Source organism: Strix aluco, chromosome 4 (genome assembly GCF_031877795.1).
Source record: "Strix aluco isolate bStrAlu1 chromosome 4, bStrAlu1.hap1, whole genome shotgun sequence".
In the NCBI taxonomy this organism is placed as follows: Eukaryota; Metazoa; Chordata; class Aves; order Strigiformes; family Strigidae; genus Strix; species Strix aluco.
Genome location: NC_133934.1, coordinates 118030126 through 118056970, shown reverse-complemented (window position 1 = coordinate 118056970; position 26845 = coordinate 118030126). Strand labels below are relative to the sequence as shown.

Sequence of the window (26845 nt, the reverse complement as noted above, 5' to 3'; positions counted from 1 at the left end):
ATTCTAAATCACTGTCTCAAACATGTAAAGCTACATCTTATGAGATAAATGCCACCTACAATGTCCAAAATTAGATAAAACAAGGGGATATCAATTCAGATGCCTGATTTTTGATCATAATATATATTTGTGGTAAAGCTTAGAAGGAAGAGTCATTTGTCATTTATGCTTTGCTGAGATTCTGCAGGTTTCAAAGAGAAAGCAGCAAAAAAAGGGAATGATCTTCATGCCTCTCTTTAATTTTCCAACCAGCTAATCCATGATCTCATAGATTGGAAAGATTTCTTGTGGCAAACTAAAAGACAATACTGAGTCAGATGATTAATCTGCTTCCAGAGCGTCTTCCAGTTTTTCAGCAATTTATTACATGAACTTAGCCAAATGTGAAGAAACATCTGAAGCAGAGCCAACAACAGGACATGTACGCTGTTTACAAGAATGATTTCAATATTATTTCACTGTATGTATGCTAAAGCAAAATGACATACTTACACTATTAGTTAGAAGGAAGCATATTAAAATGTATACTATTTTCTATAGATGTTACCTGCTGGAAAACCTAAATCTGAACTGTATGGTAATAGTGTAGGAAATAATTAAAATAGACTTGGCTTTTCCTCCCAGAAGAACTACTTCATTAAACACATTCCATTTTTGCCTCATGCAGACATTAATTTTGAGACTATCTTGTCCAGCTCAGACCATGGTAGCTAATTAAGTAGTGGAAACATTAGGTACTGATTCTCAAAAGACCAGCAAACAAATTTGAGTTTATTCAATCTACATGGTCTCTTTGGGACACCAATTAACAGGATCAAATTGTACATGAAGTACTTCCAAAACTTTTCAGGATATATTCTGTGCATTATGTTTGTAAAGTGCCTAGCACAATGGGGGTGTGGTTGCTAGAGACTATTACAATACACTTTAAAAGCTGCATCTTAAAGTCTTCGCAAGAGTTGTCCCTGAATTTAGACACTCTGCAGGACTTCAGAAAAGAAAATCTAAGCCTTCTGGGGATAGTAAATTCCAGCAGTAGCCTCCAGCAAGAATTAAAGATAACCCACATGATGGAAAACATGGCAGAGGACGGCAGTGAAAAGGCAGCATCACCTTTACACAAAGATGCCCTTCTTCTAGCATAAAGATACAGATTGTGTCACCAAGCCTGAACTGAGCTCAGCTGGTAGGAATACTTTCTGTCACTGAGAGATATTGGTAAGTGTATCATGCTCTGCACTTCTCCTGAAATTAATTGGTACAAGTATTTACATTCCTTGGAAATCACTATGTACTTCAGGATTGCTACTACAGCTTTATGAAACATGCACATGGACAGAAAGGAATTTCCCCCCCGCCCCGCAGCATGCAGCCAACTGCACGGCAGAACAATAGCTGCTAAACAAGCCCATGACACCAAAGGAGAGAAAGTTAAGAAAAGCATTTATTAAAAAATAAGCAAACAAAAAAGCACAATCCCGCAGCTGAATTTAGATAGGGAGAACTATAGACTGGATCTCACACAGCATACTAGCAAGCAGGTAAGAACACTGAAGATGCTACACTTCCAGAAACATTTTACCACCCGTAAAGGCCCACATTTTTTCAGACTCTACTAACTCTGCAGAACTGTCAGATGTGGCACATGTCACTTGGTACACATTTGGAACCTCTCCTTCTCCTGCCCACATCATCACTGAGATCTCATGCAAGTAATTGAGTTACTTAAACTATTTTCTCCAAGCTCCCTGGGAGTCACACTACCACTAACTTTCAAATGACCTCTCCGCTTCACCTCTCTCAATGCCATCTATTTAGCTTGAAACTCTAACAGTGCAGAAAAACATCCCTCAGTGGCAGGCATCTCCTACATCTTCAAAATCCTGTCCTCCCTTCTTTGGTTCATTTCATGCATCTTTGAGTTTGGGGCACAGAAGTCAGCCATACAACCTATCTGATAGATACAGTCTGTCTGAACTGATAGCAACAGAGAGAAAAAGGAGAATTAGGAAGAGAGACAACCATCCAAGGTTTAAAATGAAACCATCTTGCAAAATGAACACAAGCAATTTGTTGTGGTACATAAACAGGGGAACGCAGCCACTACACCGTTGCCAGGAAAGTACCAAGTATCCTCCTTGTAGCAATTTCTGTAGCATAATGTCAGCGGTGGTTTGCAGACCAAAAGACTCTCTGTGCAAGAGAACAATGGGAAAATAAAACAGCAGGTTTAGTTTCCTTTGACAAGGCCACGCCAAGCTCCTTTGTTTAAAAGATTAGTGTCAACAGTATTACACAGACTAAATAACTTTCCTCCATCCACTTTTCTAACGCAAAACATAGTTAAGTACAGTACCTGAAACACAGCAGCAGCTTTCCAGGCTTGTCTCCTGGGGACAACGACAACACATATGGGCAACAGCTTATCATAAAGTCTGGTACATACCGGACTGGTCTGCTAGACCCTGATTTGACCAGATTAGAGCTTTCCACTGTGAGAAGCAAGTGGATTTAAAGCCCAAAATAATGTTATCCTATTTAATCTTGTTATTTAGTGTGGTTAGAGAAAAAACAGACAGAAATTTTTAACTACAGTTAAAACAGTTAAAACTGTAAAAGCGTGTTGCTTTACCTGAAGTTTTGAAAATCAAAACTGGTTGACAGCTGAGCACTAAAGGAATGAATGGTCTTTATTATGTCAAATCCTCTAATGGCATTTTGTTCTAGAAGTATATAATAATAGGATAAAAGTGCAAGCACTATATATGCTTTTTTAGGTGGAAAGCTTTGATTGTGAGGAACAAGAAATCACATCTAATCTTTAAACCATTAGCTACAGGAACAATACCATGCATATCTATAAACTTATATACGTATATATGCATACAGTCTCTGAACAGGTAGGACAACTTTTCAGTTCAATCCCTCTTCTAATGCATGTACTTAAGATAAGAGTGATTAGCATTGCAAGGAGATGCCCTAGTTTGGTACTAACAGGTACATCTCACAGTAAGTAATCTCAACAGACCAGATTAGTTTTTCCATGTCCTCACAAGGTACGTATGTGTAGGAAGAACACAACTCTATCCCACACATCCACCTAATGCCATACTCTGGACTGCAGTGGGAACCCAAAAGATAGGTCATCTAAAAGGGACCACAATAACGGTAACGTAAAGCATCATTTTGTGAGAACAGACCACTTCTAAACCATTCTAATAAATTCATTCATCTACTATATATGGACTACAGATGGTTATTTTTGTGAAAAAGTATCTTCACTCCTCTACCATAGCTAGCTATTGTAGTCTAGTATTTATAACATCTTATTACTGCATTTCCCAACATTTGCTGAGGAATAACTTGTCCTTTTACAGTTTTACCACTAGAAACTTAAAGATGAGGAATATAACTTCCTAAAATTAGAAGCAGAATTTGAAAGGATAAATCCATAATAGCAATCATCACTCAGAGCCTCACAGCTGGGTGCACTGTATTCATTAACAAAATGGGAGAGAAGAAAATGATCTTAACAGAAAATTCTCAAAAAGTTCCTCATGGCTAATTAGTCAGCAATCACTGTAGCAAAATTATAAGCATGTGCCCTTGACCTGCCTATAGCTGTCGAGCTATAACCATCAGCTTACCGGTTTTTCCCCAGCAGATGGTAGATGAGCTTCTATTTGGAAAACAATCAGTTAAGAATTATCTTCTCCAATAGTGCTTAAGTGGAAGATGGAAGAAATTTTTGACACATCAATAAATTAGAGGAATTTTCCCCAGAAGGTATCTATCAATGTAAATGCTTTACAGTTCAGAGTTACCGTGTTGGCTCTGTTGAGCATAGAAATCAATAGAAAACATTTTAACAAATTATCAGTCCTTCACATTATGCTGGGATCAGTCCGTGTCATTAAAAAAAACCCCAAACATTGTGAACAAAAGCCAGGAGAATAAAGACGACCTTCTGCAGCATAATATTAACACAAGCATAGCAGTTTGAGAGAAGTGACACCATGTAACCTGCTTAGTTAAGAAGCTGAAGATACAGTCTAACATGAACTTGTAAAGAAAGGAACCAGTAGGGTAATTAATCAAGGTATCCCAGGGCAGAAGAGCTGCGCTGTTTTACCACGTTACCTTCTCAGTGATGCACTGAGGATGTGCCTGTATCACACCCTTAAGAACAAGAGAAGAAAAGCAGATTGTGGAACATGAGAGAACATTTACAATGAGTCTCATCTCCTCGTCACAGCTGTGGCTCAACGTTCAAGTCATCCTACAAAAGCTAGCAAGGGATGAATTCAAATATGTCACGTGATGCAGGCTACTAAGACTTCAGCTTTTGTTTAGCACTGTTAGACAAAAAGAACCAACTTAGATGCAAGATTTGCTTCTGCTAAACACATTTAAAACCATGCGCAAATAAACCACACACTGGCACTCACAAAACGTTTTCTTACAAACTTTATCAGTACTTAGTTCAATATATTTTCACGGCCTTTAAAAAAACTGGATGTCTCCACTGGATTCTTCAATTGCGCCGTATGCAAGTAAAGCAGAAAGATTTACTTCTACTTGCAGTCAGGACAGATTTAAAAGGCATGAAAACTGATATAAAACATCTTTCAAAAGTTACTGCTGTCAGCCTGTGATAATGCATTACAAAGCAATTTTATCTTGTTTGTTGTGTACTTCTTATTTTCCCCCAGAAACCTATGAGCAACTAGTTGATCTGCAGTTGAATGCAGCCTTTAGAGATAGCACCATATAAACACTGAAGAAACTACTTACATTAGCATATATTTCTTCATATTCGTAACTTTCATATTTGATATTAGAACAGCAACTGATACTAAAATTTACTTAAACCATTATTTTTTTACCTATAATTTCTTGTAATCTGCATTTTAATGAGAATTATAATCATATATGCATAAGGTTTTTAAAAACCAAATTGAAAACACTATTAAACTTCAGAAATACATAAACAAATAAAACACTTTTTCCATTTAAGAAATTAAAGATTTACTAAAACTGCGACTACATCAATAGCAAGAAATCCATAGTTACCAATTAGAAATAGTTTGTGTTTTGTCTTATTTCATAAGCGTATCCTTTGAGAATTAAGAATTGGAAAATCTCAGCCTCTAATCAACAGCATTTATTTGTATGATATAACCCCCCCAAATATTCTGTATTTACATTTCTTAAAGGCTTATCAGCTTTTTGAACTGTTTTTCATAGACTCAAAGTAAGTGACATAATATGAAGAAACCAAAACATTCCTCCTGCACCTGCAGAAGGGATTATTGATGTCAAAAACAAATTTATCACTTTTGCAAACTCTGGTTACTTGTTCTCAGCTAATGGCTTCACTTCCATCAGTGGTCTGACCCTTTTTCAGAACTCTGTACCTCGTGAATATTTTAGTTTCTGAAATTAATGCAGTATAACATTAGGTTTCATTACAGGTTGTCACAAAGACAAATCACAATCTAAATTTTTAAAGGAAAAAGTTATTTCAAATTTAGAAAACTATTTAAGGTCTTCTTTTAAAACTTGTCTTGTTCAGTACTGTCTGTCACAGTAATGCACAATTTTTTTCACTATTGCCAGTTAATCTAGTGCTTGTGAGACGTACTTGAATTAACTAGTGACAGCCTTGCTTGGATGTGAGAGGAAGAAAACCCACAACAGACTGGAATTTTTCCCATATTGTCCATCTTCCTATTCAATTAGGGTTAAGTTTTTCTTTCATTTAATTCTGACAGATATCAAAACTACCATTTAAAATTATGTGATGTACAGTAAACCAATAATTTATGCTAAGTAATGTAAGTTTTTACTCTAAAATCTTCAGACCACACATTCCCGCTCTCCAGCAAAAAAACTTTACTGATATTAATGCAGAAAGAAGAAACTGCCTTTGCCAAGGACTCAGATACAGCCAGAGACACTTCATTTGATAGTGTTAGATGTCCTGATAATAACCAGGAAGAGGACTGCTTTTAGGGTTTTTTAGGATACAAAGAAGGAAGAAAATCCCTTTATTCCCTATCCTCAACAAAGAAAAAAAAAAAAAACAAAACGATTTGAGGTTTGTTTCAGGAAACAGAGAAACATACATAATCTGAAAAATTATTTGGTTTAAAATGCAACTCCTCTAATTGAAGACAATTTGCATTCTTTTTATTTTTAACTGGATTCCTTAGAATGAGATCATATTCCTATTTTTACCACAGTGGGGTGCATAGCTTTGTCACAAATTTCACCCTGCTGCGATGCCATTCCCAGCACACTACGCAAGCGTGGTCCCTGACACCCTGGGAGAGAGAAAGAGTTGTACTCCAAGGCTCGCCTCATCCTCTGCAGCCTTTGGCAATGCTACAACAACATGTACGTTGCCTATTTTTAAAAGAAATTCAGGTTTTCATGGCAGAGGACATGAAGGAGGACACAGAGATAATCTATTTTATAGCTTTCATATTTGTCTAAAAAAGTTTTCAAATATGCTTTGATCAACTAATGCAGTATTTTATCTCCCCAAGGCTACACAAAGTCCTCAGTAAAAGGGAGAGAGCCAGCTGATGCCTGATCCGCCCTTGGCTGGGAACAAGCTCCAGGCCAAGGTCCAAGTAGAGCCTGGCTCATGACCGTTCCTCTCCCTCAAGGACTTTCTGGGACTGATTTCCTTCTGGCAGCAGCCAGTCCTTCTCCTGTATGAGTTTCACCTGAGAGACTAGATGGGCAAAGGCTGTACAGAGCAAATCCTTTTCCAAAAGCCATCTCCTAATGGCACTGAGCTGAGATAGTAGTGCAAACAAACCCTGCAGAAAGCCTGCCTGATGAAGCTCTTGTTGCCACATGGCTACTGAGCATCAGAGCTTCAACCTTTGTGGTAAGATGAAGCCTACCAGCAAAGACAAGCCTTTAAGGCTAATATGGCCATACAGCTTTAGGGCAAAAGTTCTCTTACGCTTTCTTAGCGCTGGATGTAGGTGGACCTCACAAGTCAGACACAAGATTGGGCAAGTATAGCCACTTGAACTAAATCAATTAATATTTTTAGGGTTCTCACTTGTGAACCTGGAATTTATTTATCTTCCCCTCTTTGATCCTTTTTTTTTTTTTTGGTAGGCTACAACTTCATAGATCAAATTCAAGACATGCCAGGACACCATTTAACATTACAATCTTTATTTACGATTCAAACAGGTACATTTTTAAAAGCAGTCCCGAACACAGATTAGCAGTCTCCAAGTATGTAAAGACTATTTCAGTGATAAGATTTGCCCAAAATGGCACCCAGGTATAGTAAACTTCCCCAACACAGCACAGAGCAGAAATTTGTACGGGTAGTAAGCCAAACAACATACTGAACTTGGAAAACGCTAGATTTATGAGAGGTGGGAAAAAGGCTGAAACTGATTGGAAAACATTTCTCCCTACTGCACTGAAGAGAGAGTTCAGAAAATAGTATCTGCTCACAGCACACCAATTCTGTAAGCCAGACAAGGCAAGCAGGAGATGCCTTTTTCAAAATACCCTTCAGTTTAGCAGAAGACATACAAGAGTAAAGTCTAGTACAGAAAAGCTTCAGCATGAAAATACTTAGTTATGTAAAAGACACAAACATAATAAACAATCTCATGGTAAAACACACAGATTAGAAGAAGGTCATATTCCCAATATTTAACATGACCCACAGACATCAGGCTGTCTCCATGGCAGAGAAGTCTCACCCCCAGAGCTACAGCTTCCCTGGGCCAGTGACCCAACTCCTCACACTCAGTGATCTTATTTGTAACAAACAGTTTCCAAATTTTGAGTCTTCATCAAAACCAAGCATTTCATATTTGCAAAGTCAAAAGCTGAAGAGAAATTAAAAATTATCTGGTTGATCAGGCATCCCCAGTTACACTCAAGCCAACAAGCAATCACTGTAGCTGTGAGTGCCCCTAAGGCAAAGGAGTCGCACCTCAAGCAACAATATTCTATCTACACCTTTTTAAATGGAAACAAGACAGCCTCATAAGCACACTATCAAGGAAAACAAAACAAAAAAACAGAAACACAAACACACCCCACCCCCCCACCCCACCCCCAAAACCCAAGTATTTTAGTGGAAAAACACATTCTGAACTGTCCTTCACATTGTGATAGTTCCCACTTTCCTGTTCATTCAAAAATAAAAATTCATAGAAAAATATCCTTAATTTTTATATATATTTTTTACTGTACTGCAAGTATTTCAACACTTTATTTTCTAGCTCTCCTTGCCGGAAAATGAGAGGCTTTTGAACTGGCTTTATATTTACTGGATTTCAAATTTACATTAAATATATTTACTGGATTTACTGGACTCAGGAAAAGTCTATCTTGTGAAATTAATGTGGCAGAATTCCAGCAAAAATTATAGGGGGTGATGAAGTAATTAAAAAATCTAGTAACACATTAATAAATCAGTTGTGTTTTAAGTTCCATTATGCAACCTTAGTCCTAATGTTGTCTAACTTCCCAGAGCTTAAAAAGGAAAACTTAATAATTTTTCTAATTTTTCCAGAGGTGTTGGAAGCTTCTATCTGTTTGCTACTTCATCCACAGAAACAACCAACAGCAAGGAAGAGTGTATTAGTACCTTTGGATTCATACCAGATAACAAAGTATTTTGTTTCACAGATGACTGCCTACAGCAGAGTAAAGACAAGACCCAGGAAATCTGCATTTCATTACAAACTCTGCAAGGCACTGCGTGCAGAGTTCTGGAGGCTTCTGCTCTTCAACCTGTTCAGTGTCTGGTGAGACGCTGGAACAGGTTGCCCAGAGAAGTTGTGGCTGCCCCCTCCCTGGCAGTGTTCAAGGCCAGGTTGGATGGGGCTTTGAGCAACCTGGTCTAGAGGAAGGTGTCCCTGCCCATGGCAGGGTGTTGGACTACAAGATCTTTAAAGGACCGTTCCAACCCAAACCATTCTACGATTTAACATGTTCACAATCCAGTTCCTTCTTCCCCTCTCCTCTACCCACCATTTGCCCTGCCCTTCTTTTCCCAGTTCTCAGCATCCCTCATCAGACTTACCAGCCTCCTTCCCCCAAGCTCAGCCTCCCCACCAACCTGCTCTGACTCTCCCTCATCCCAGCTTGCTTGAGCCCACTCCAGCTCCCTGCTCCAGCTTCTGTACCTCCTGCTTCCTCCACACAGCCCGGGAGCTGCAGAAGGGCCAGGGTAGAGCAGAAGATACATCCCTGCACTCATCATAGGTAATATCTACCAGCCCTACCCCTGCAGCCCTCAGTCAGGGTCTCTCCAGCTGTTCTGTGGGGTAGGTGTGACACAGGCTGAAGGACATTTGGTTGTGCTGCCAAGATCTGTACATGAAGCCTGATGAGCACTGGTGCTACCAGACAGTACAGCATGCACAGCGGAATTATCATCTGTTATTTTGGCAGCTCACACCTCTGCTGCAAAGTATGATTTATGAAAGACTCGCAGCCTGGCAAATGGGACGGAGCAGCAGTGTGGTGGGAAAAGGGTCCCCCTGACATGCCCAGTCCTCCAGAACTCGGCCTGACCTTCTCTCAAGAAACGAAAATGGTTCTAAAAATTTGCAGAAAAAATAGTATCTAAAAGCTGGCAGCATGGACCATTTTCCCCTCCACATTGTTTTGAAAAAGGGCTGAACAGTTTGAAACTGCCTATGAAACAGACTCCGAGGAGCACATCAGCGTGCAGGACCCATGCACTAAGCCCGAGGGACCAGATGTCGCCCATACACAGCCAGTACACGGTGCCAGCAGCGAGTTGCTACCCAGCCCTCACAACCGCCTCCCGACTGCCCACAGACAAGTCCCTGCAACTAACTTTATGGGAGAGCTTGCCCCACCTCTCAAGTCAGTACACGCAAGGCTGCAATCACCTCTGTGAGCTGTTCCGGAGTCGCAGTCCCAGGGCATGGGGCAAGTGCCTCCCACCAGTAGTTACTGCAGAGAGCTGGTGCCGCTGCCAGGCCAGGAGCTCAGGGGGCTTCAGCACATAGGAGTGGGTCCCTGTTTGTCACGGGAAGGAGCTGGGATCCAGTGCGCAGGTGGAAAGGCTCCCAGCAGGCACAGCACACAGAATATGCACAAAACACAGAGCATGCAGCCAGAAACATGGCAGAAGGACAGGGGGCAGTTGCCACTACCTGAACCCAATTCTGCTGCCACCACTACCTTTGACCTGCCACTGATACCCTGCCAAATTAAGTTGTATGTCCCCAGATCCCACAGGAATACTAAATGCCATGTATTTTCTTCTGTCTTGTGCATATCTCCCCATAATCCATTTTTCTGTGGACTAAATATAAAATTCATACACTATAGCTGCATCAAGGCCCCACTCCCTCTTCCTCCCCTCTGTCCATTCCTCCTCCTCCTTCATACAAACTACAAAACCCATCTTCTCCTTCGGCAGTTCCTTCCCGCACCCTCAACAAGATGCAAAGGCAGGAGGGGTAATGCTCAGAATATACAGTGCAAGAAAAAAGTTATTTTTCCAGAAAGTTAATTTTGAAGTGATTAAATAAGACACTGGGTGTAACAGGAAGCTAATGCACACAGTTCTAAGATTATACACGTAATATGCTGTATTAAGAACTTCTTACCTAGACAAAGGAGTTACTCAGAAGTAAATAGTTCCAGTAGGTTTCTCCAGTTTCTCTTGAATTATTTCAAATGGATACAACCCATTTCCACTTTAAAACATCTGCTTTACACAACTGTTCAGAGGGCTTCACCTTCAGTGTAATGTTGCTTAAAGAATAATGCATGCAAACTTGCATATCATTCATATCTAATGCCTTGCCAACCCACACCTTCTTTTTACTAATTATCATGTGGAAGCCTGTCAAAATTGTCAAAAGCTTTTTTTTTTTTTTAAGCTACTACTTTTATCAGAATTTAAAAAAAAAAAAAAAAGGATGAAAAATCTGAAAGATGTAGTCACTTTAACAATGCTCATTTGTTTCCCAAGGTTTGTGCCTACAAAAGGTCAGAAGAAACCCCTGGACTTCAGTGGACTGAACCTCTGGGACTTCACTGCACCCTGCACCAGCCACTTTTGGAGGAGCCTTGAAGAACTGAGCTTATTTCGCTGCCTCACGTTTCCACTCCCATAGCCGTGGAAGTGGGAATTCAGCTCATACAGATTGCAACACACGATAACTGAAGTTTAGTATGCAGCTCTTAACCATAGCTCACTAAAGGACAGGTAACAGGGACTCATAAGAGCAACATGTCAATTCTTCTCAGTCATAACTGGAAAAAAAGGAAAGATTTCACAACCGTGCAAGTTGCTGACTTGTCAAGGGAGTCACATCATTGCCATTTCCAGCACAGAATGATTTAAAATTTTTATACAGGTCTAACATTTAATTTTAGTACAACAATTGGTTATATACAAAGACAAACTGAGTAAATATCTATGCAGCAGAACAAAAGGTGCTACAATAAACTGCAAGTAAAACTAGATCATTTACACCACTGCTTAAGATAAATGAAGTTTCTACTAAAAAACTCACTACTACATTTACAGTAATGATAAAGCTTCCACAGTGCACAGAAGTCATGGTAACAAAGACAGTTATTTTTTCTGGCTGTCAAAATGAGGTTTCACTCTGTTGAACATCAGAGATCAGTAAGGACCAATTTAACAAATTTGATCCAGAACCCCAACAAGCTGCCTCACTCAACCCAGAACCAAATAGTTCAAGTTAATTAAATAAACTGAGGTCTGAACAACACTGGTGCCTCTGCAGAGCACCATGGGGCACACTCCCCTTGTTGCATGGGGTTTGTGCCCTTGACCACAGCTGAAATGGCATCTCATGCCACTTCGGTCTCTGCAGCAGACAAACCCAGACAGCCTGGTAAACTGAGCAATATCACTTACTAAATCTAGTAATCTTAGTTAATACTAACTGTGTAGGGCAGGAAGTGCTCTATGCCACAGCTGGGAACACCCAAACAGAAGGACTCTCATACCATTACACTCAAGATGTTTGAAATAGCTTTTTTCTCTCCCTGATGTATTTGTCCTGCTTCTAATCCACTCCCTCAAGACACTTCTTTTTAAGGGAGTCAGACTGGAACAAGTTAGGAGTAGACAGGAGAAGGTGGCCTATATTCTTGGGGGAAGTACATGAGCAGTGCTGAGGTAACATCCGAAGAGCTGTGCTAAAACAGGTGAAGGCAGGGAGGTTTTTCCCATGCTTGCTGTTTGGAATATACACTGCCAGGGACTTTGCAAATGTTTGCTCACTGAGCTAAGTAGGGGACTGGCAGACACTATGTAGAACCAGAATTACAAAGATCCAAAAGCTTGCATTGTTTTCCCAAATATCTTTCCTCACCTCTTCTGGTACTTGTCAGTGGTCCAATGAGGCATCATCTAAGACAACTGGGCTGTAACAAAGTATCATCTCTCCCTTGAATCTAACATTCCACTTAAATGGATTAAGCAGTTCCTAATGCTAGATACTAAAACTGACAAAAATATATGTCGGTTTCGCCACTATTGGTTTTAGCAATTGTTTCAAATTAAAACCAAGTCTTCTCAATTCTGTAATTTTAGGTCTTTACTAAAAATGAGCCATTTCACTTACTCTTATGTTAGACTATCTACATGCTGGAAAGAAAGAAAATGTCAAAAGCACAAACTTTATTATTCTTCTCCCCATCCCCACTGAAGCTTGTCAGGCAGCAACTACTCAAAGCTTCACACTGCACATGCCTAAAGACTTAAATCAAGAGAAGCAACTGCCAAATTCAGGAGGCAGTAAAAGACTTAGATTTAGAGGGCTCCCCGAGGCTAAACATTTTTTAAAAGTAAAAACTCAAAAATAAAAACTAGAGAGGAGGAAAAACCCTGAAGTTACACCCTCCTAGAACAATATGCACACAAATCTCTCATAACCTTCTGAGTCACAGCCACCAGGGTTAATAAACCCAGCATCAACCAAATGGTTGCTGGGCTTTGCAAAATTCTGCAAAGCCTTGCAGGAATCACTGGAGCCGCTTTAAGCCTACTTCAACTTCTGGAAGTGAAGAAGAGTAAACAAACAGGACACACAACTGCTCTCTCCGGTGCAAGGCTCTTAATCCAGGGCTTCCTACACGGGACCACTGAAGATGACTGCTAGCTCCTGCAAGAGTATTTTTGCTTAAATTCCTCAACACACAGAGATCTTGTGGATCTTCCCCTTGCAATGAGTCTGCTGTAATCAAAAGAAATGCTTCAGCTGCAGTCATCCAGACTTGATTCTGAGAACAGGGCAGCAGCATCACACTGATGACATTTGTTACTGATTAATTCTGGGTTTAGGGAATGCCTTTTCCTGAAAAGTTGTGGAATAATCTGATCAATTGCCCCTGAAACCAGTATCTTCCCAAGAAAGACAATATAAAAAAGAAAAGATCATTGTTCTTTTAATAGAAATTTTACTTCTCTGTCAAAAGTAGAAAATTCTATGAAATACATAGCTGCAAAGTTTTAAAGTGCAAGAAAAAAAAGTAGATGATACGCAATTAGGAATTAAAATTTCTGTGGATAAAAATATTGTTAGTACACCTGTGTGCCTGGGGCTAAGATCTTTTTTTAAAATCAAATGTGATGTCATATTCTGCAAACAACATAAGAATTACAAAAAATATTGAGATTCATAGCTTCCAGGGAGAAAAAACAACAACAATAAACACACACAGACACAGATGAAAGCAACCATGAAAGCTAAACATTCACTGAAGAAATGCAGGAATCTCAATGGTAAAAAAATTATGTTAGTCCACTCTGCTTTGAATGGGTAACTGGGTTGAAAATAAAATTTATGATGCATATGTGATTTTCTACCTCTACAAAATTTGAATTCAATTATAAATCATACTTGTAGTAGCCAAAAAGTACTTTTCCTCTTTTTTACAACCTTCTAGCGGCTGCCTGTTTCTCCCCTGTATTGCATTACACATTGTTTTAAAACTTTGCCTAGCACCACTATGCCTGGCACAATACAGAAAAAAGAGGATCACTTCTACCTGCTACAATACAAAACAGATGGGTATCCCTTCTAACTTGGATTAATTTATTGATGCTGTGCAACACATGGTGCCACAAGCAGCTGCAATGACAAAAGCAAGAGTCCAGTTCCACAAGACACAATGGCTAAGCTAGAAGACCCCAGACTGCCTGCAGCACCCACTACTCCTATAATTTATCTTCTGCCTCTGGAAGCTGATTTAATTCTCCAGTCTGTCACAAAACTAACCCAGCAAAAGCAAAACCAAAGTACCACACACAAACGCTGTGTAGATTTATTTTTTTTTTTCTGTTGGGGTAGCATGTTAAATTAACTCTGACAAATTAGTCTGTCGAGTGTTGAGTGGGTAAAACCACAGAGAGCAAGAGAGGGAAGGGGAAGTGAGACCTTCCTCCCAAGCGGCCACACGGTGTATGTTAGCTTATCTGCCCGAGCTATTGTAGTCTGAAAATGGGAACGGATGGCTGGGGGAGGGTGGACATCAGGTTTGCCCCTAAGACCAGCATCTACTTAACCTCAGTCTCCTGAACTTTATACTATCTTCCAGCTCCCACAGCTCTCTGGTTTGTTAACCTTTACTCCTAAGCAACCCTATACACCCTCTTATCGCAGAACATCTGAAGGACCAAGCCTGTCATCTTTAACATCCCTTATTCAGTCTCTCCCATCTATGTTACATTGCATTCTTTCATTTAATTGAAAAAATTGAAACATTATCACAGTGTTACTCATCTTCAAAGTCAGCAGTTAGAATGATTTTATACATCAATCTGCATCAGAAACAAGGTAAATTTTATGAAAAGAAGCAGATAAAAGAAGAAAGGGTTCTTTCAATTTAGCTTTGCCTGGGAAAAAAAAAGGAATAAAAAAAAAGAAAAAAAAAAGTCGTAAGTTGCCCTAGTATTGACTCCCTGTTTAAACAGATTTTAGAAATAAGCATATCAATCACCCAGGGGTATGTCTTCACATAAGAGGCTAGGGTCCCAGCAAGAGTATCCTACCTAGGGATGACAGCTACAGAATGGAATCTCTCAAATAACTTGGAAATGAGACAATGTTGGAATAAACCACACTACTCTGTTCACTGCTGTAAAGTTTCACCTTAATTCCTCACAACCGTGAACTCCATAAAAAATGAGTAGATACAGCTATACTGCCCTTGGGAGACCATACCAACAAACATATTTTCCAACTTCCATGAATTTTAGTTATAAAGCATTCACTTAACAGCAAACATTTTTCAATTCCATAGCTGAACATTTAATCCCACGACTCAGTTTCTTAACTGTTTCCAAAAACCAAAACAGAGCATGCAGGTCATAAAAGCTGAAATACAGTTCAGATAACCAATGATTTAATTCAGCTATAAATTTTTTCTTTAAGACTACTGGCGCGATAGTGAGAAACCTTTTTTTCAGACTTGTGCAGATAACATGCTTATTCTAAGTCTTTCAGATAACAAACTGTGAAATGTAGCAAAAACAATCAAAGCAAAACCCACCATCAATCATGATGGGGGGGTGGGAATCTATAACCAAAAACCTTACTATTTGTATCCTGTTTATCTGGCTTCAAAAGCAGAGGTGGAACACTGAGCTATTAAATAATAGAAAGGCCAGGTAAACTGCCACACCCATATCCCCCCTGCCACCTTTAAAATGACTGTGCTTAGAGCTTTTAATAAAGCAGAACTGTTGTAGATATAAAGCCTTGATTTTAGTTCTGTCCAATCTGTTAAACTTTGCTCAAAAGAAGTCAAGAATTTTTAATTTTCAGTTCTGAACATAATCAGTGGCCATAATGAGCTTTTTGATAAACAAACTCTTCACACCTACAGAAGTGCTCAAGCCCAACACAAGTCCTGTGGTCACTTGTTCATGATATTAATAATCTCTTCTCAAGAAAAACAGAGTGGAACAAGTAAGCAACTTTTCAGGAGTAGTGTATCAACCATATTTCTTCCCAGATTAGAAAGATGGTAAGAGGCTAGATACTGGGAGACAACATCTCTCAAAGAAGACAACAGCACAACTGCCTCAGCTCTAGCTGCCACAGCAGCACTGCCTGCTAACTGTGATAACCACCAGCTCCCTATACATATTTTAGTTTGGACCCAGAGGGTGCTCACGCAGTGATCATCACCACTCACCCCTCTTTGGTTCATATCGTGGCCAAGTCTTGGAAGTCCACTCCTGTAGCACAGCAGGAGCGCTCAGGTGCTGATGAGTGACGTGTGTCTGTGCACGGCATCAGACTACAGCCAGTCCACGGTAAATGCAGAGATGTACAGATACCCAAGTCCTACCACGAACTCTTTTGCTTTACAGATTTCTTCCTCTTATCCCACATTTCCTGCTATTGTAGACAGAGCGCTAAGAGACAGCATCTAGTGCATCTTAGATATACCTCTTTTAAAACATTCTGTCTTTCCGCTGCAGATCCTACAGCATACCATTCGAGAAAAGGTTTATCTGTATGCCACTGGTAGCTGACCCCAGTCTACATGTCTGCCAGACCACACACCAAAATCCCAAATTTTAAAAATGGATTTTTTATCACTTCTCAGTAGAGAAAGGCCTCGAGCCTTGCAAAACATATAAATGCTTAACTTAAAAATTATATGTATAAAATTTTTTGTCCCAAAGGATCCCTAATTAGTTCATGAAAACATCTGAACACAGAGGAAATTACTTATTTCCAAACTGAAATACAGCCACCACAGGGATTTCTCTCACACACGGTCTAGCATAAAAGGGAAGCAAAAACCTACCCTTGCAACTCCCTCAGTGCATGGCATTGTACAGAGTTAGCTAAATTACAGTGGTGTGTATTTTTTACTGTGAGAGAAAATTTCTAAGAATCCTCATTTTCTTAGACTCAACTGGAATTTGCCATGAGCATTTTCAGAGTTTGACACTGCAGTCCTACTGAAGTCCACAGCCAAACTCCTATCAGCTGCACAGCATCACGATTTTGTCTCTTACCCCAGATCACATCAGTAATTGTTTACTGTGTTACACTGTGCTATTTTAAAAATGCTTTATATCCATGCCTCATATAATCCATGGACATGAACTCCTTAAATTAAATTTTAAAATTAAATTCAAAATTCAATTGGAACCTAAAAATGATGGCCTGATTTTTCAGATCACTTGAGCATAGTCCTGGCTGTCACTGCCCTATTATTTTGCCCTATATTTGGAAGATGTAAAGCAAAAAGACAGAAGTGCAGACACTGGTTCGAATAAAGACTGGCCTGAGTCTCAGGATATGCTAATGCCTGTCAGGTTTTTATCAGTTTAAATAAAGACCCCATTGCCCCCTGCAGCCCAGCCATCCTCGCCAGACCACCCATCTAGCCGCAGACCTCGCTCACCTCCAAGGAGCCATCCTCTGCCAGCACGCAGTTCATCGGACACTGAGCGGTAGGACCATGTCAGGTAACACATTAAGCCTGACCTGCTTACTTCAGGGTCAGGAGAAGGACCCACCTGCTGGACCCTGCACGCTGTTTAAAGCAGCATCTCCATTTGGGAGATGGAAGGATGCTTTCTAGGCAGCAATAGGTCTGTGTAAAACAGTTTGGGAAGTGCTGGACGGGAAAGGGGAAGGAAGCATCAGAGTGGTAACTGGTTTTAGTAAACATAAAATAAATATGAAACTGTCTGTCAGCATATCTCAGGTTTCAGGATGATTTTTTTAATTTTCCCCAAGGGGAAAAAAAAATTTAAAAGCTGTCCCTAATGCTGCTGACTTCAGGGTACAAAACCTTCCACAGCCTCAGGGAAATTCTAGACACCACTGCCCAGTCATCCCCCACTTGGGTGTTCAGGAGCTGCAGCGGGAAATCTCAAAAACTGTTTCTGTTTGTTGTGTTTTTCACCACAGTTGTAAGAAAAAGAAACAGCTGGTTTTCACGAAATACAAGGTTCTTTTAAAAGTTTTCATTAAAAAATACTTGCCTTGACTAGCTTGAAACAGTGACTGTTTCTCTATGTTTTCTATTGACTTACTGAAATGTGCTTATCTAGTCTGTATCTTAGGAACCTCACAGCTTAAAGCTTAGCTTAGGCTCCCGTTCACACACAATTCTCAGATGATACAAGGCAGTAGCAATGTTTCATATATTGATCTGCAACAGATTATACAAGTTACACTTAAAACCAGAAAATATTTCTTCTTTCCTGTTTTCAGGAAACTTACTTAAGTTTCCAATCAAATAGAGGGTCTATGCTGTTAAGAAATGCAGACTGCTTTTTTCACAATGAGGTGTTTACTTTAGATTTTAAATTGAAAAAGGCAGTATCTAAAAACACGGCTAGAGACCTCCAATACTAGTTTTCAAATTAGTATATTATATTTATTCAATAATCAGTCATGTCAAAGCAAGACAAGAAAATGATGGACCATGTCCGATTTTACTCTTTGGAAGTAATGGAGTGTGGACAATCTCACTTAATTACTTTCCAAGGAATTAATTTAGTGAAATCATGTTAACATATCATTATCCCCACCCCATCTCCCTAAAAAACCTCAGGGAGCTACTTCCACATTTTAATTATGTAATGGACGAACATTTTAAATTGCATTTCATGGAAGACGAGCATCATCCATAGTTCCTTTTGCACTCCCTCTAAGCTTTCACATTTCCTTATGGTTGCCCAATTAGTGTCATTTGTGAACAGCAAGCACTCCACAAAAAAATGTAGTCATTATACCGTTTCATGCAACCTTCCTACTTATTCCCTCACATCTTCCTCAAGATTTTAATGATCAAAAGACAGGTTCTTCATTACAGCTTCGCAAAATTTCTCTTGACAAAAGAACTGCAACATCAACTTTAAAATCTTCATCTTAAATTTCTAAGGAAAGGAGAAACAGGAGGGAAGTCAGGATAAAACCTATTAAAATGTATGTCGCTGAACTGGCATAGTCCCTCACTGCCTCCTCACGTATTCACTTTTTAATAATGTACTTCTAATATAATTTTAATCCTTATTTGAATTGTTTGCTTGTGGTTTAAACTTCAATAAAAAAATCTGAGTTTTGCTATTCTTAATTAGAACTTAAAACACATATTTTATCAGCTCTGTAAAGTACTATTAAATTTTTAAAAACTCCTTGAAGATCAGATAAAGCATGTTTTTCTGCTGAAAGCCCAATGCTTTAATTTGCAATTCTGTATGTTGTTTTATTCATGATAAAATACTTGATACTTGTAGTTTCTCTCCATACTGCTAACACTGACACAGATTCTCTATTGAGGTTTGGCTATCACCGAAGGATTCTCTCATGGTCTACATTTTCATTTGTTTTTAAAAGCTTAGTTAAAAAATAAATAAATAAATTCCAGCAATTAATGCAATCCATGACTTAAATGAGCTTTAATAATTCACGATTTGGAAATACATAGCTAATTAAAGGGCAACAAATTCATTTTACTTATATAGTGTCTTATTAAAAATAATAGTTTGAGCCTTAATAGGCTAACAATATATATTGTGAAAGTGTCCATTACACCAAGTTATTTTTATTTCATGTGTACTGATTTATTCTGCACATACAAAAAATGTGTTTCTGTACGCCACCTGTCCCCTTTATTCCGGGATAGAAGAAAGTAAGTTCTAGAAGCAAGCTGATAAAAAAAAAATTAACTTATATTCTCTATAGCTCAAAAATGTGCAAAACAGACACATAATGTAGAGTCCAATCCAGCATTACATTTAAGAGTTCAACTGTAAGAGCCAGAACAAATCTCAATGAAAGAAAAAATAAGAAAATGCTGTCCAAGCAATTCTGGGTAATAAAATCTTCTACTATCCTATAAAACTGATAGAAGCTTCATGTAGGGTATGTCCTCCACTCCCAAGTTCAAAACATGCCACTGTCCTGGAGAGAACAGGTCTAGAAATGAAACATGAGAAAGCCTGGTTTGTCTGTCCATCTGTGTTGATATAGGCTTTTAAGGAAAACAACAAACACGAGTAATGCTATTAACACGTTTGCAACATCTTTTCATACACAGAGTGTGTGAGTCTGCCCACTGAGAACCAAATTAAATCCAATTTTGCTTTGCATTATTCCTAGGAACTGATCACAGGACGACAAATTACAGACTCTTCCAACCCGTCACAGATTTGAGCTAGTGACCTGAAAGCTATAAGGCTCAACTTACCATTGCTCCTTCCCCAATCCATACTATATTGTGCAATTTTGGTCCAGCTGTAGGAAGAAAGTAACTGGTTGTATTTTGGAAGGTTAGGGAGAGGAAGTGTGAGAGTCAAATGGGAAAGAAGAGCCGACTGCCAGAATAATACTGTCCATAAAGGTTTCCTGTTTGTGATGTTCACTTCCTCACCTACAGGGCATTGCTCCACTTTTAGATGCATGAGTTGGAGAGAAAATGTACATATACTTGATTTATTTTCAGGAATGGTGGATAATTACAGAAGCAGGAGATTCGAGCTGGAAATAAACTGACCAAAACTAGTATATGAACTGATTCCCACAATTTACTTTTCATGACTTAAAAGAAATAGTGACTGACAGTTACCAATTACCTATTGCCAGCTATCAATTACCAATTAACTGTCAAAAACCTTAAGAATATGATTTAGTGATTTTGGGGTGAGGGAGGGATTGAAAAGGAACTGTTACTTTTTAAGAGGGTTCTTTTTATTCTTTTTTTTTTTTAATAAATGTTAACATAGTTGGTTATCACTTCAAAATTTTCTCGAACTCTGAATTTTTCTACTAGCATTTACACTTCAGGTAATCAGTTAAACAGAACTGTAATTAATATTATGGAATCCCTTCCCAAAGAAATCAATTTCATTAAGAGAATTTGTTTTACACTTTTTACTGCTTTACCCAGATATTCTAAATTTGAAGTCTCTGTTAACGCATCCGTGGCTGCAGAAACCGCCCTTTGTCATCTCCAATTTTCCCACTATCCAAGTGAAGGACATCAAAGAGTTGCTAGAAGTTGTAAATGAATCAAGGATAAATTCTCTTCCTTCTCTAAGCCCACAGCGGAATTTTGCAGAGCACAGGCATCACAGATTTCACCTTTACATTCTACATGACTAATAATCCTGCCCACAGCCATTAGCACGGTGAAGGCCATATTTATTAGGTCATCATTACGGCTACACATGGATAAGAGAACTGTGGTCAGAGGACCCACAGACCTCTGCCCACACGTTACATGCCTCCCCAACCTGCCTATAATCACTGCTGATCACTCTTGCAGCTCACTAAATCAGCTGGGGGTAAGATGAGCACTGTCTATGATTCCAGTACAGGCTTTGTTCTGTAGTTTCACGTCCAGTGCAGTTCTCTCCATCACTTTTAAGCAGATGCTAAAAACCTCGACACTATTTTGCCTTATCAGTATTCTACCACTTTTACCTTCAGCTTAAATAACATATTACTAACACCCTGATTGACTGTAAATAAACATAACGGCTTTCTACCTAAATACTACATAAAAGTTACATCAACACCAAGGAAGGTATCTATAACCAGGCACAGTTAATATTACCCAAGCTTTACTCTTCAACATGCAAAATTAACTAACAGCATTCTTTGTTACCTAGAAAGTGAGATGTAAGTTGAGAACTGTCCTTGGACAGGCATTAAGAGGAGTTATTTTAGTGTCTTTCTTAAAAATAAACAAACAGAATAGCCACAGCAACTAGCAAAACATTCTGTGCATCTGAAGAGACTGTCCTCTGAAGAAACAAGAGGAAGATTTCAAACGAATGTGATAAACTCCCACAAAGTAGGTATGTACTTTCCTCTGAGTTTACAACTAAGGAAACTAAGGCAACAAGAATGAAGTAACTTGCCTAAAATCACAATGCAAGCTTGTATTTCTTGCTTTGATGCTATCTCAGACTGACATTTGTGTTCATTAACATGTTTCTCAAACATCAACCCTACCCTTACTGTTCTGTAAAACAGAGTTGAAGAAAGTAGGTGTCTTTGAACTGGCTGTGCTAAATATTTGCCCTAGATTTTAGACATGCAACTCAAAACGAACTTATTTTCCTCACCTATTTCTTCTCTCCCTTCCTTCTCCATTTACTGTATTTTTTACACATTGCAAGCCATCAAAATACGTTACTAAACAACCATGCAGGCTAGCTCTGCCTATGAGTAAAGGAGGGGTGTGGGAAGACCCAAATTCTTCTCCTGAATCCAGAGCCCCTCCTAGAGAGAAATGGAGGCTTGGGGTAAGTTTGCCCTCTTAGTATTCCTTTCTTCTCTGACCAGGCCCTCCAACAGGCAAGATCCTGCTCCCTCATCCCCATCACAACCTCTTGCCAACAACTGCTCCCTTCCTCCTCCATCCCTTCCGCAGCTGCCACCTGCCTCGAGCAGGGAGAAGGGACCAGCAAGTGGGAGAAGCTGTAGTCATTCTTGGGCTCAGGCACTACCCTACAGGTGATCCGCAGTTATTTTTACAGGAGCACAGGCTTTGTATTCAGACCTTTCCAAAGATAATACACACAGTCTCTTTATCATTTCTTCAGTTCGGGACCATCAGAATATTCCATCACATCTTTACTTGTAAAACTAAAATTAATCCTTTCTTCTATGTTCAGAACAGAAAACCTCACCGCATACAGCAATGATCACTTCAAGTGCTCACCAGCCATTTCTGTATTTCACTTTACCCTATACCATAATCGCATTTTCCTTCACATCTCCACCACTTGTTTGCTCTGTTTGGTTCTTCTTCATGCCTGCCCCACTCCCACCTTCACATCATCTTTCATACTATCCATTATACTTGCAAGAGCTTTCAACTTCCCTGTAAAGCAATTTTCTTTTCCTCTTTCAACCTCAAAACCCTCACTGGCATCTTCCATCTGTATTTTCTTTCCTTGTGTGTCTGATCATCTCAAGCCAGTACTCAAAGGCCTGATTCTCTTGTTCTTCCTCGTCTCATCAAATATAGTTCCACTGAAGACAAACTCATAAAGTCTTCTGAATTCAACCACTTTCTTTTATAAACACAGAATAATACAAGTTTACAACAGCCGTTGCACTCACTATCTACAATGAGATGACAGCTAGGCGAGCGATCTTGTCAGTAACACATTCTAGAACATAATACTCGAGGATTAACTAAGATTTTAAAACCTATGTACAGCATAAATACATACGGTTTATTTCCATCACGTATAATAGGTGCTCGGAGTTACAAAATCAACATGAGTGACAGTTCTCAGAAATATGCTACTCTGCTTATTCAAACTATTCAGAAAGTGCTGCTACTTCTACTGCTTCCACATGCATGCTACTATCGTGAACACTGTAAAAGCAAAGCCCAGGGATTTTGGTTGGAAGACAGCTTGCTTATAAATGGGTTAGAGTATAAACTTTGAAATATGCTGCTGTATGTTTTCTTTTTTAAAATACTTACAATAAAATATTTGTTAAGTTTAGGCAAAACAGGCATCTGCTATTAGCGTACAACCCCCATACATAGTCATAGTTGTCTCTCCTGAAGAGCTCTTAGAATACAGCATCACCACACAATGCACAGCCCACACGCGCGGCAACTTGTGCCCTGAAAAACTGCTCACACGATCTCAAGGTCCACACGTTATTAAGAGTTTTCTGATAACACATCCCCTTCTTGCACCACACCACAAAGAAAATAATGTAAAATTTATCATCCTCATTTCTTCCAAGAAAAGAGGCAGCTATGTTTGATGCAGTTGCTGTCATGAAGCAATTTAGAATGAACCTGACTCTGGCTGTTCAGATAGCAGCAGAAAGCCAGACCACTACTAAAATCTGGAGGAATGAGAGATCCACAAATCAATTTTCAATGAAATATGAGATTATGAATGCTTGCAATTTTGCTGCTAGAAAGCAATAACTAGAATAAAAATAAGGTCTTTTGAGCTTAAAGTTTACCATGAAGTACTCTTTATAACATTTAGGTTACCAGATTTATTTCCCCCCAAATAACTGTAAACACCAGCCAGCTGAATAATCCCAAATACTGTGCAGGCCAACCTCCAAACACCTCCTCTGAGGATACTGGCAGTTCCTCACCTCCTTCTTCCTTTTTTACGACCTGTCACTGCAGCCCAGCAGCTCCCCTGTCACCCTGCCACCCAGGTGACGCCACCACCCCAATAACCCCTACCTTAAAAAATAACAGAAAGCAGAATCAGCAACTGCAGGCCAACTCCCTGAACTCCGCACAGGCATCTGACACCTAGAAGCTGTCCCTGGCCGGCGCGGAGCCGCCGGGTGGGCTCCCGGGGAGGGAGCGGAGCAGGGTGGAGGGCGGAAGGACACCTGCCCCCGCCGCGCCGCGCGCCCCTGCGCGCCTCGGGGTCACATACGCACGGTCACAGCTCGGCCGTGTCCACACACATGGATCTATATCCGTATCTATACGCGCGTTGGCACAGGCGCAGCGGGGAGGCGCAGCGGTGGGTGATGGCTCGGGCTGCCCGGGCTGCAGACACGCGCCGTGTCCATACACACACACACACCGCCCGCTACACGTACTCCTGTGAGTGAAGGAGGTGCAGAAGTTGCTCACGGAGGCACCCCGGCGCCGAGGACTGGCGGGCTTCCCGCTGCATAACGGGGGAGGCTGAGGGGGGTGAAGTTTCCTCTCTCCTCCTCCTCACCCCGAGTTACGCTGCGGAGCCCGGCGGCCCTGGGCGGCGGGGACGCCGCCGGCAGCCCCAGGCAGGCCCGCTCCCGGCGTTGCCTTCCCCGCGCCGGCCTCCGTCTCCCGCCCCGCCGGGGCGCCGGGACCCCGCCGCTCGCCGGGGGCGGCGGCGGGAGGCGGCCCCCGCCCTTACCGTTGCAGAACTGGAGCAGCGAGGAGGTGTCGTAGAGGCTGCTGTAGCTGGAGAAGCCGTCCTCCATCCTGCCGCTGCGCTCCCGGCCTCCCCTCGGCTGTCCCGGCGGCCGCCCGCTGCCTCCTCGCCCACACGCTGAGGAGCGGAGGCGGCTGGGGCCGCGGCGGCCTGCTGCCTGCCTCACTCAGTTGCCATGGCAACCCATTCACTCCGCCACGGCTGGGGCGGCGGCCGCTCCGCTCCGCTCCGCCGCTGAGGCGAGGGGGGAGACCCGCGGGGCGGGGCGGGGCGCCGTGACGGCGCGGCGGCGGCGGCGGGGCGGGCAGCGGGGGCGCTCCCCTCCCCTCCCCTCCCCGGCCGCGGGGCTGCTCTCCGCTCGGCGGCGGCCGCCCTCCGGCTCTCCGGCGGGCGGCGCAGCCCCCGCCCCGCGGCTCACCGGCGGAGGGGAGATCCCGGCGCCGCGGCGGCGGAGCGCTGTCAGAGCACGGCCGGCGGGATCTCGCGGGAAGGGAGCCGCTGGGCGGGCGGCGGGAGGGCCGGCAGAGCGCAGCCGTGAGGCCCGGGGCACCGCTAGCTCCAGCGGGGAGAGGCGGGGCGGGGGGGAGGACCCCGGGGCGGGAGGGCGAGCGAGGAGCCGCGTCTGTTCGGCAGGCGCGGGGCCGGTGCGGCCATTTCTTCTCAGCGGCCCCGCCGAGCCCCCGCGCCGGGCCAGGCCGCCCCTGCGCCGCCGAAACCCGGCCCTCGTCTGAAAGAGGGGCGAGCCCGGGGTCCCCGTGCCGCGGCGGGGGGCCCTGCCGCCCGCGGGAGCCAGCCAGACGGGTGTCCTGATGGGGTGAGGGGCAGCAGAGCCACCCCCGTCCCTGCGGAGGGAAATACCCGCCGAGTGGCTCGGGGGATTAAGCCAAAAGTACGGCCGCGCAGGGAGCCACGGGTCGGAATCTCTCCGAATTCAAGGCAGAAGTTGCGCGGTAACTGCTGGGGCAGCCTGTCAGCTGGAGAGCGCAGCGCATAGCCTCAGCATCCCTCCTTACTGCGGCAGCACTCGCCGTACTGCTGCTTCGTCAGACGCTCCTCTTGCTTCTTCAGTGAAGCAACAGACTGCGTGTAATTGCACCCTATGTCCTCCACTGGTTTCAGTGGCGATTCAACTGGCTACAACATAGAATTGTCAAGATAATATTGTAATTGATGCCCTCTTACAATAACAAAAAAGTAATTTGTTATGCCATTTTATACAGTTCTAACTATTTAGTTTGAAGAATATTATACACTTTTCCAATATAGGATACTAAAATAATTTCAGCTGATTTCGATAATTTTATGTAGGTGTATCTATAATGTCCATTCACGGTGAGATGAAGGTAGTGATACAAAACCGGTGGCTAGTAATGTAAACTTGTTTTATACCTTATGGCCTTCAATTTCCATGCTAGCGATGTTTAAGTGTCCAGTGACTGAAACGCATTTTTATTTCAAGCTCGTCAAGGTACACAAGAAGAATAGTGCATTGCATATCTATAACACCTCTCATCTTGAAAAATGCCAAAGCACTTAGCAAAACAAAGCGTGTCCTCAGGTCTCAGTCCTTTCAGGAGCTTTTTGCAGGGCAGTTCCGTCATGTGGATCCATTTACGTGCGTGGGATCGCTATATATGAGTCTTTTCACCAACCACTAAACCATGGTAGTGCTAACGCAAAAATACGCTGTAAAATTAGGCAGAGATATCAGTTCCATATTAAAGCAGAGTGAAAAGTGCTCCCTCATGAATTGCCAGTGCCAATATCGGTAGAGTTAAAGTCATCTTCAACACAAGTACTTACCCAGCCTGATAACCTGACAAAAACAACTGCATTTTGTAGCTGTGGGCTATAAAATAACAGAAATTTATGGTAGTTTAAGTATATAAAAAACCCAAAAAAGCATGGAAGAGAAAA

The 26845-nt window shown here is 41.5% G+C and overlaps 1 protein-coding gene across 6 annotated transcripts in view; it reads right to left on the bottom strand.

Annotated features, from left to right (window-relative positions):
* The window catches only part of EML1 (EMAP like 1), a 107675-nt gene that overhangs the window by 60247 nt on the left and 20583 nt on the right, over window positions 1-26845 (bottom strand). Inside the window, exon 1 of one of the 6 annotated variants that reach the window (XM_074825090.1) lies at window positions 24911-25352. The exons of 4 other annotated variants lie outside the window; for them this stretch is intronic. In XM_074825090.1, coding sequence (XP_074681191.1) covers window positions 24911-24977 — 67 coding nt within the window. In that variant the 5' untranslated portion in view covers window positions 24978-25352. Of the gene's footprint in view, window positions 1-24910; window positions 25353-26845 lie in introns of those variants that run through there. One more of the 6 variants, XM_074825094.1, reaches the window with a different exon arrangement.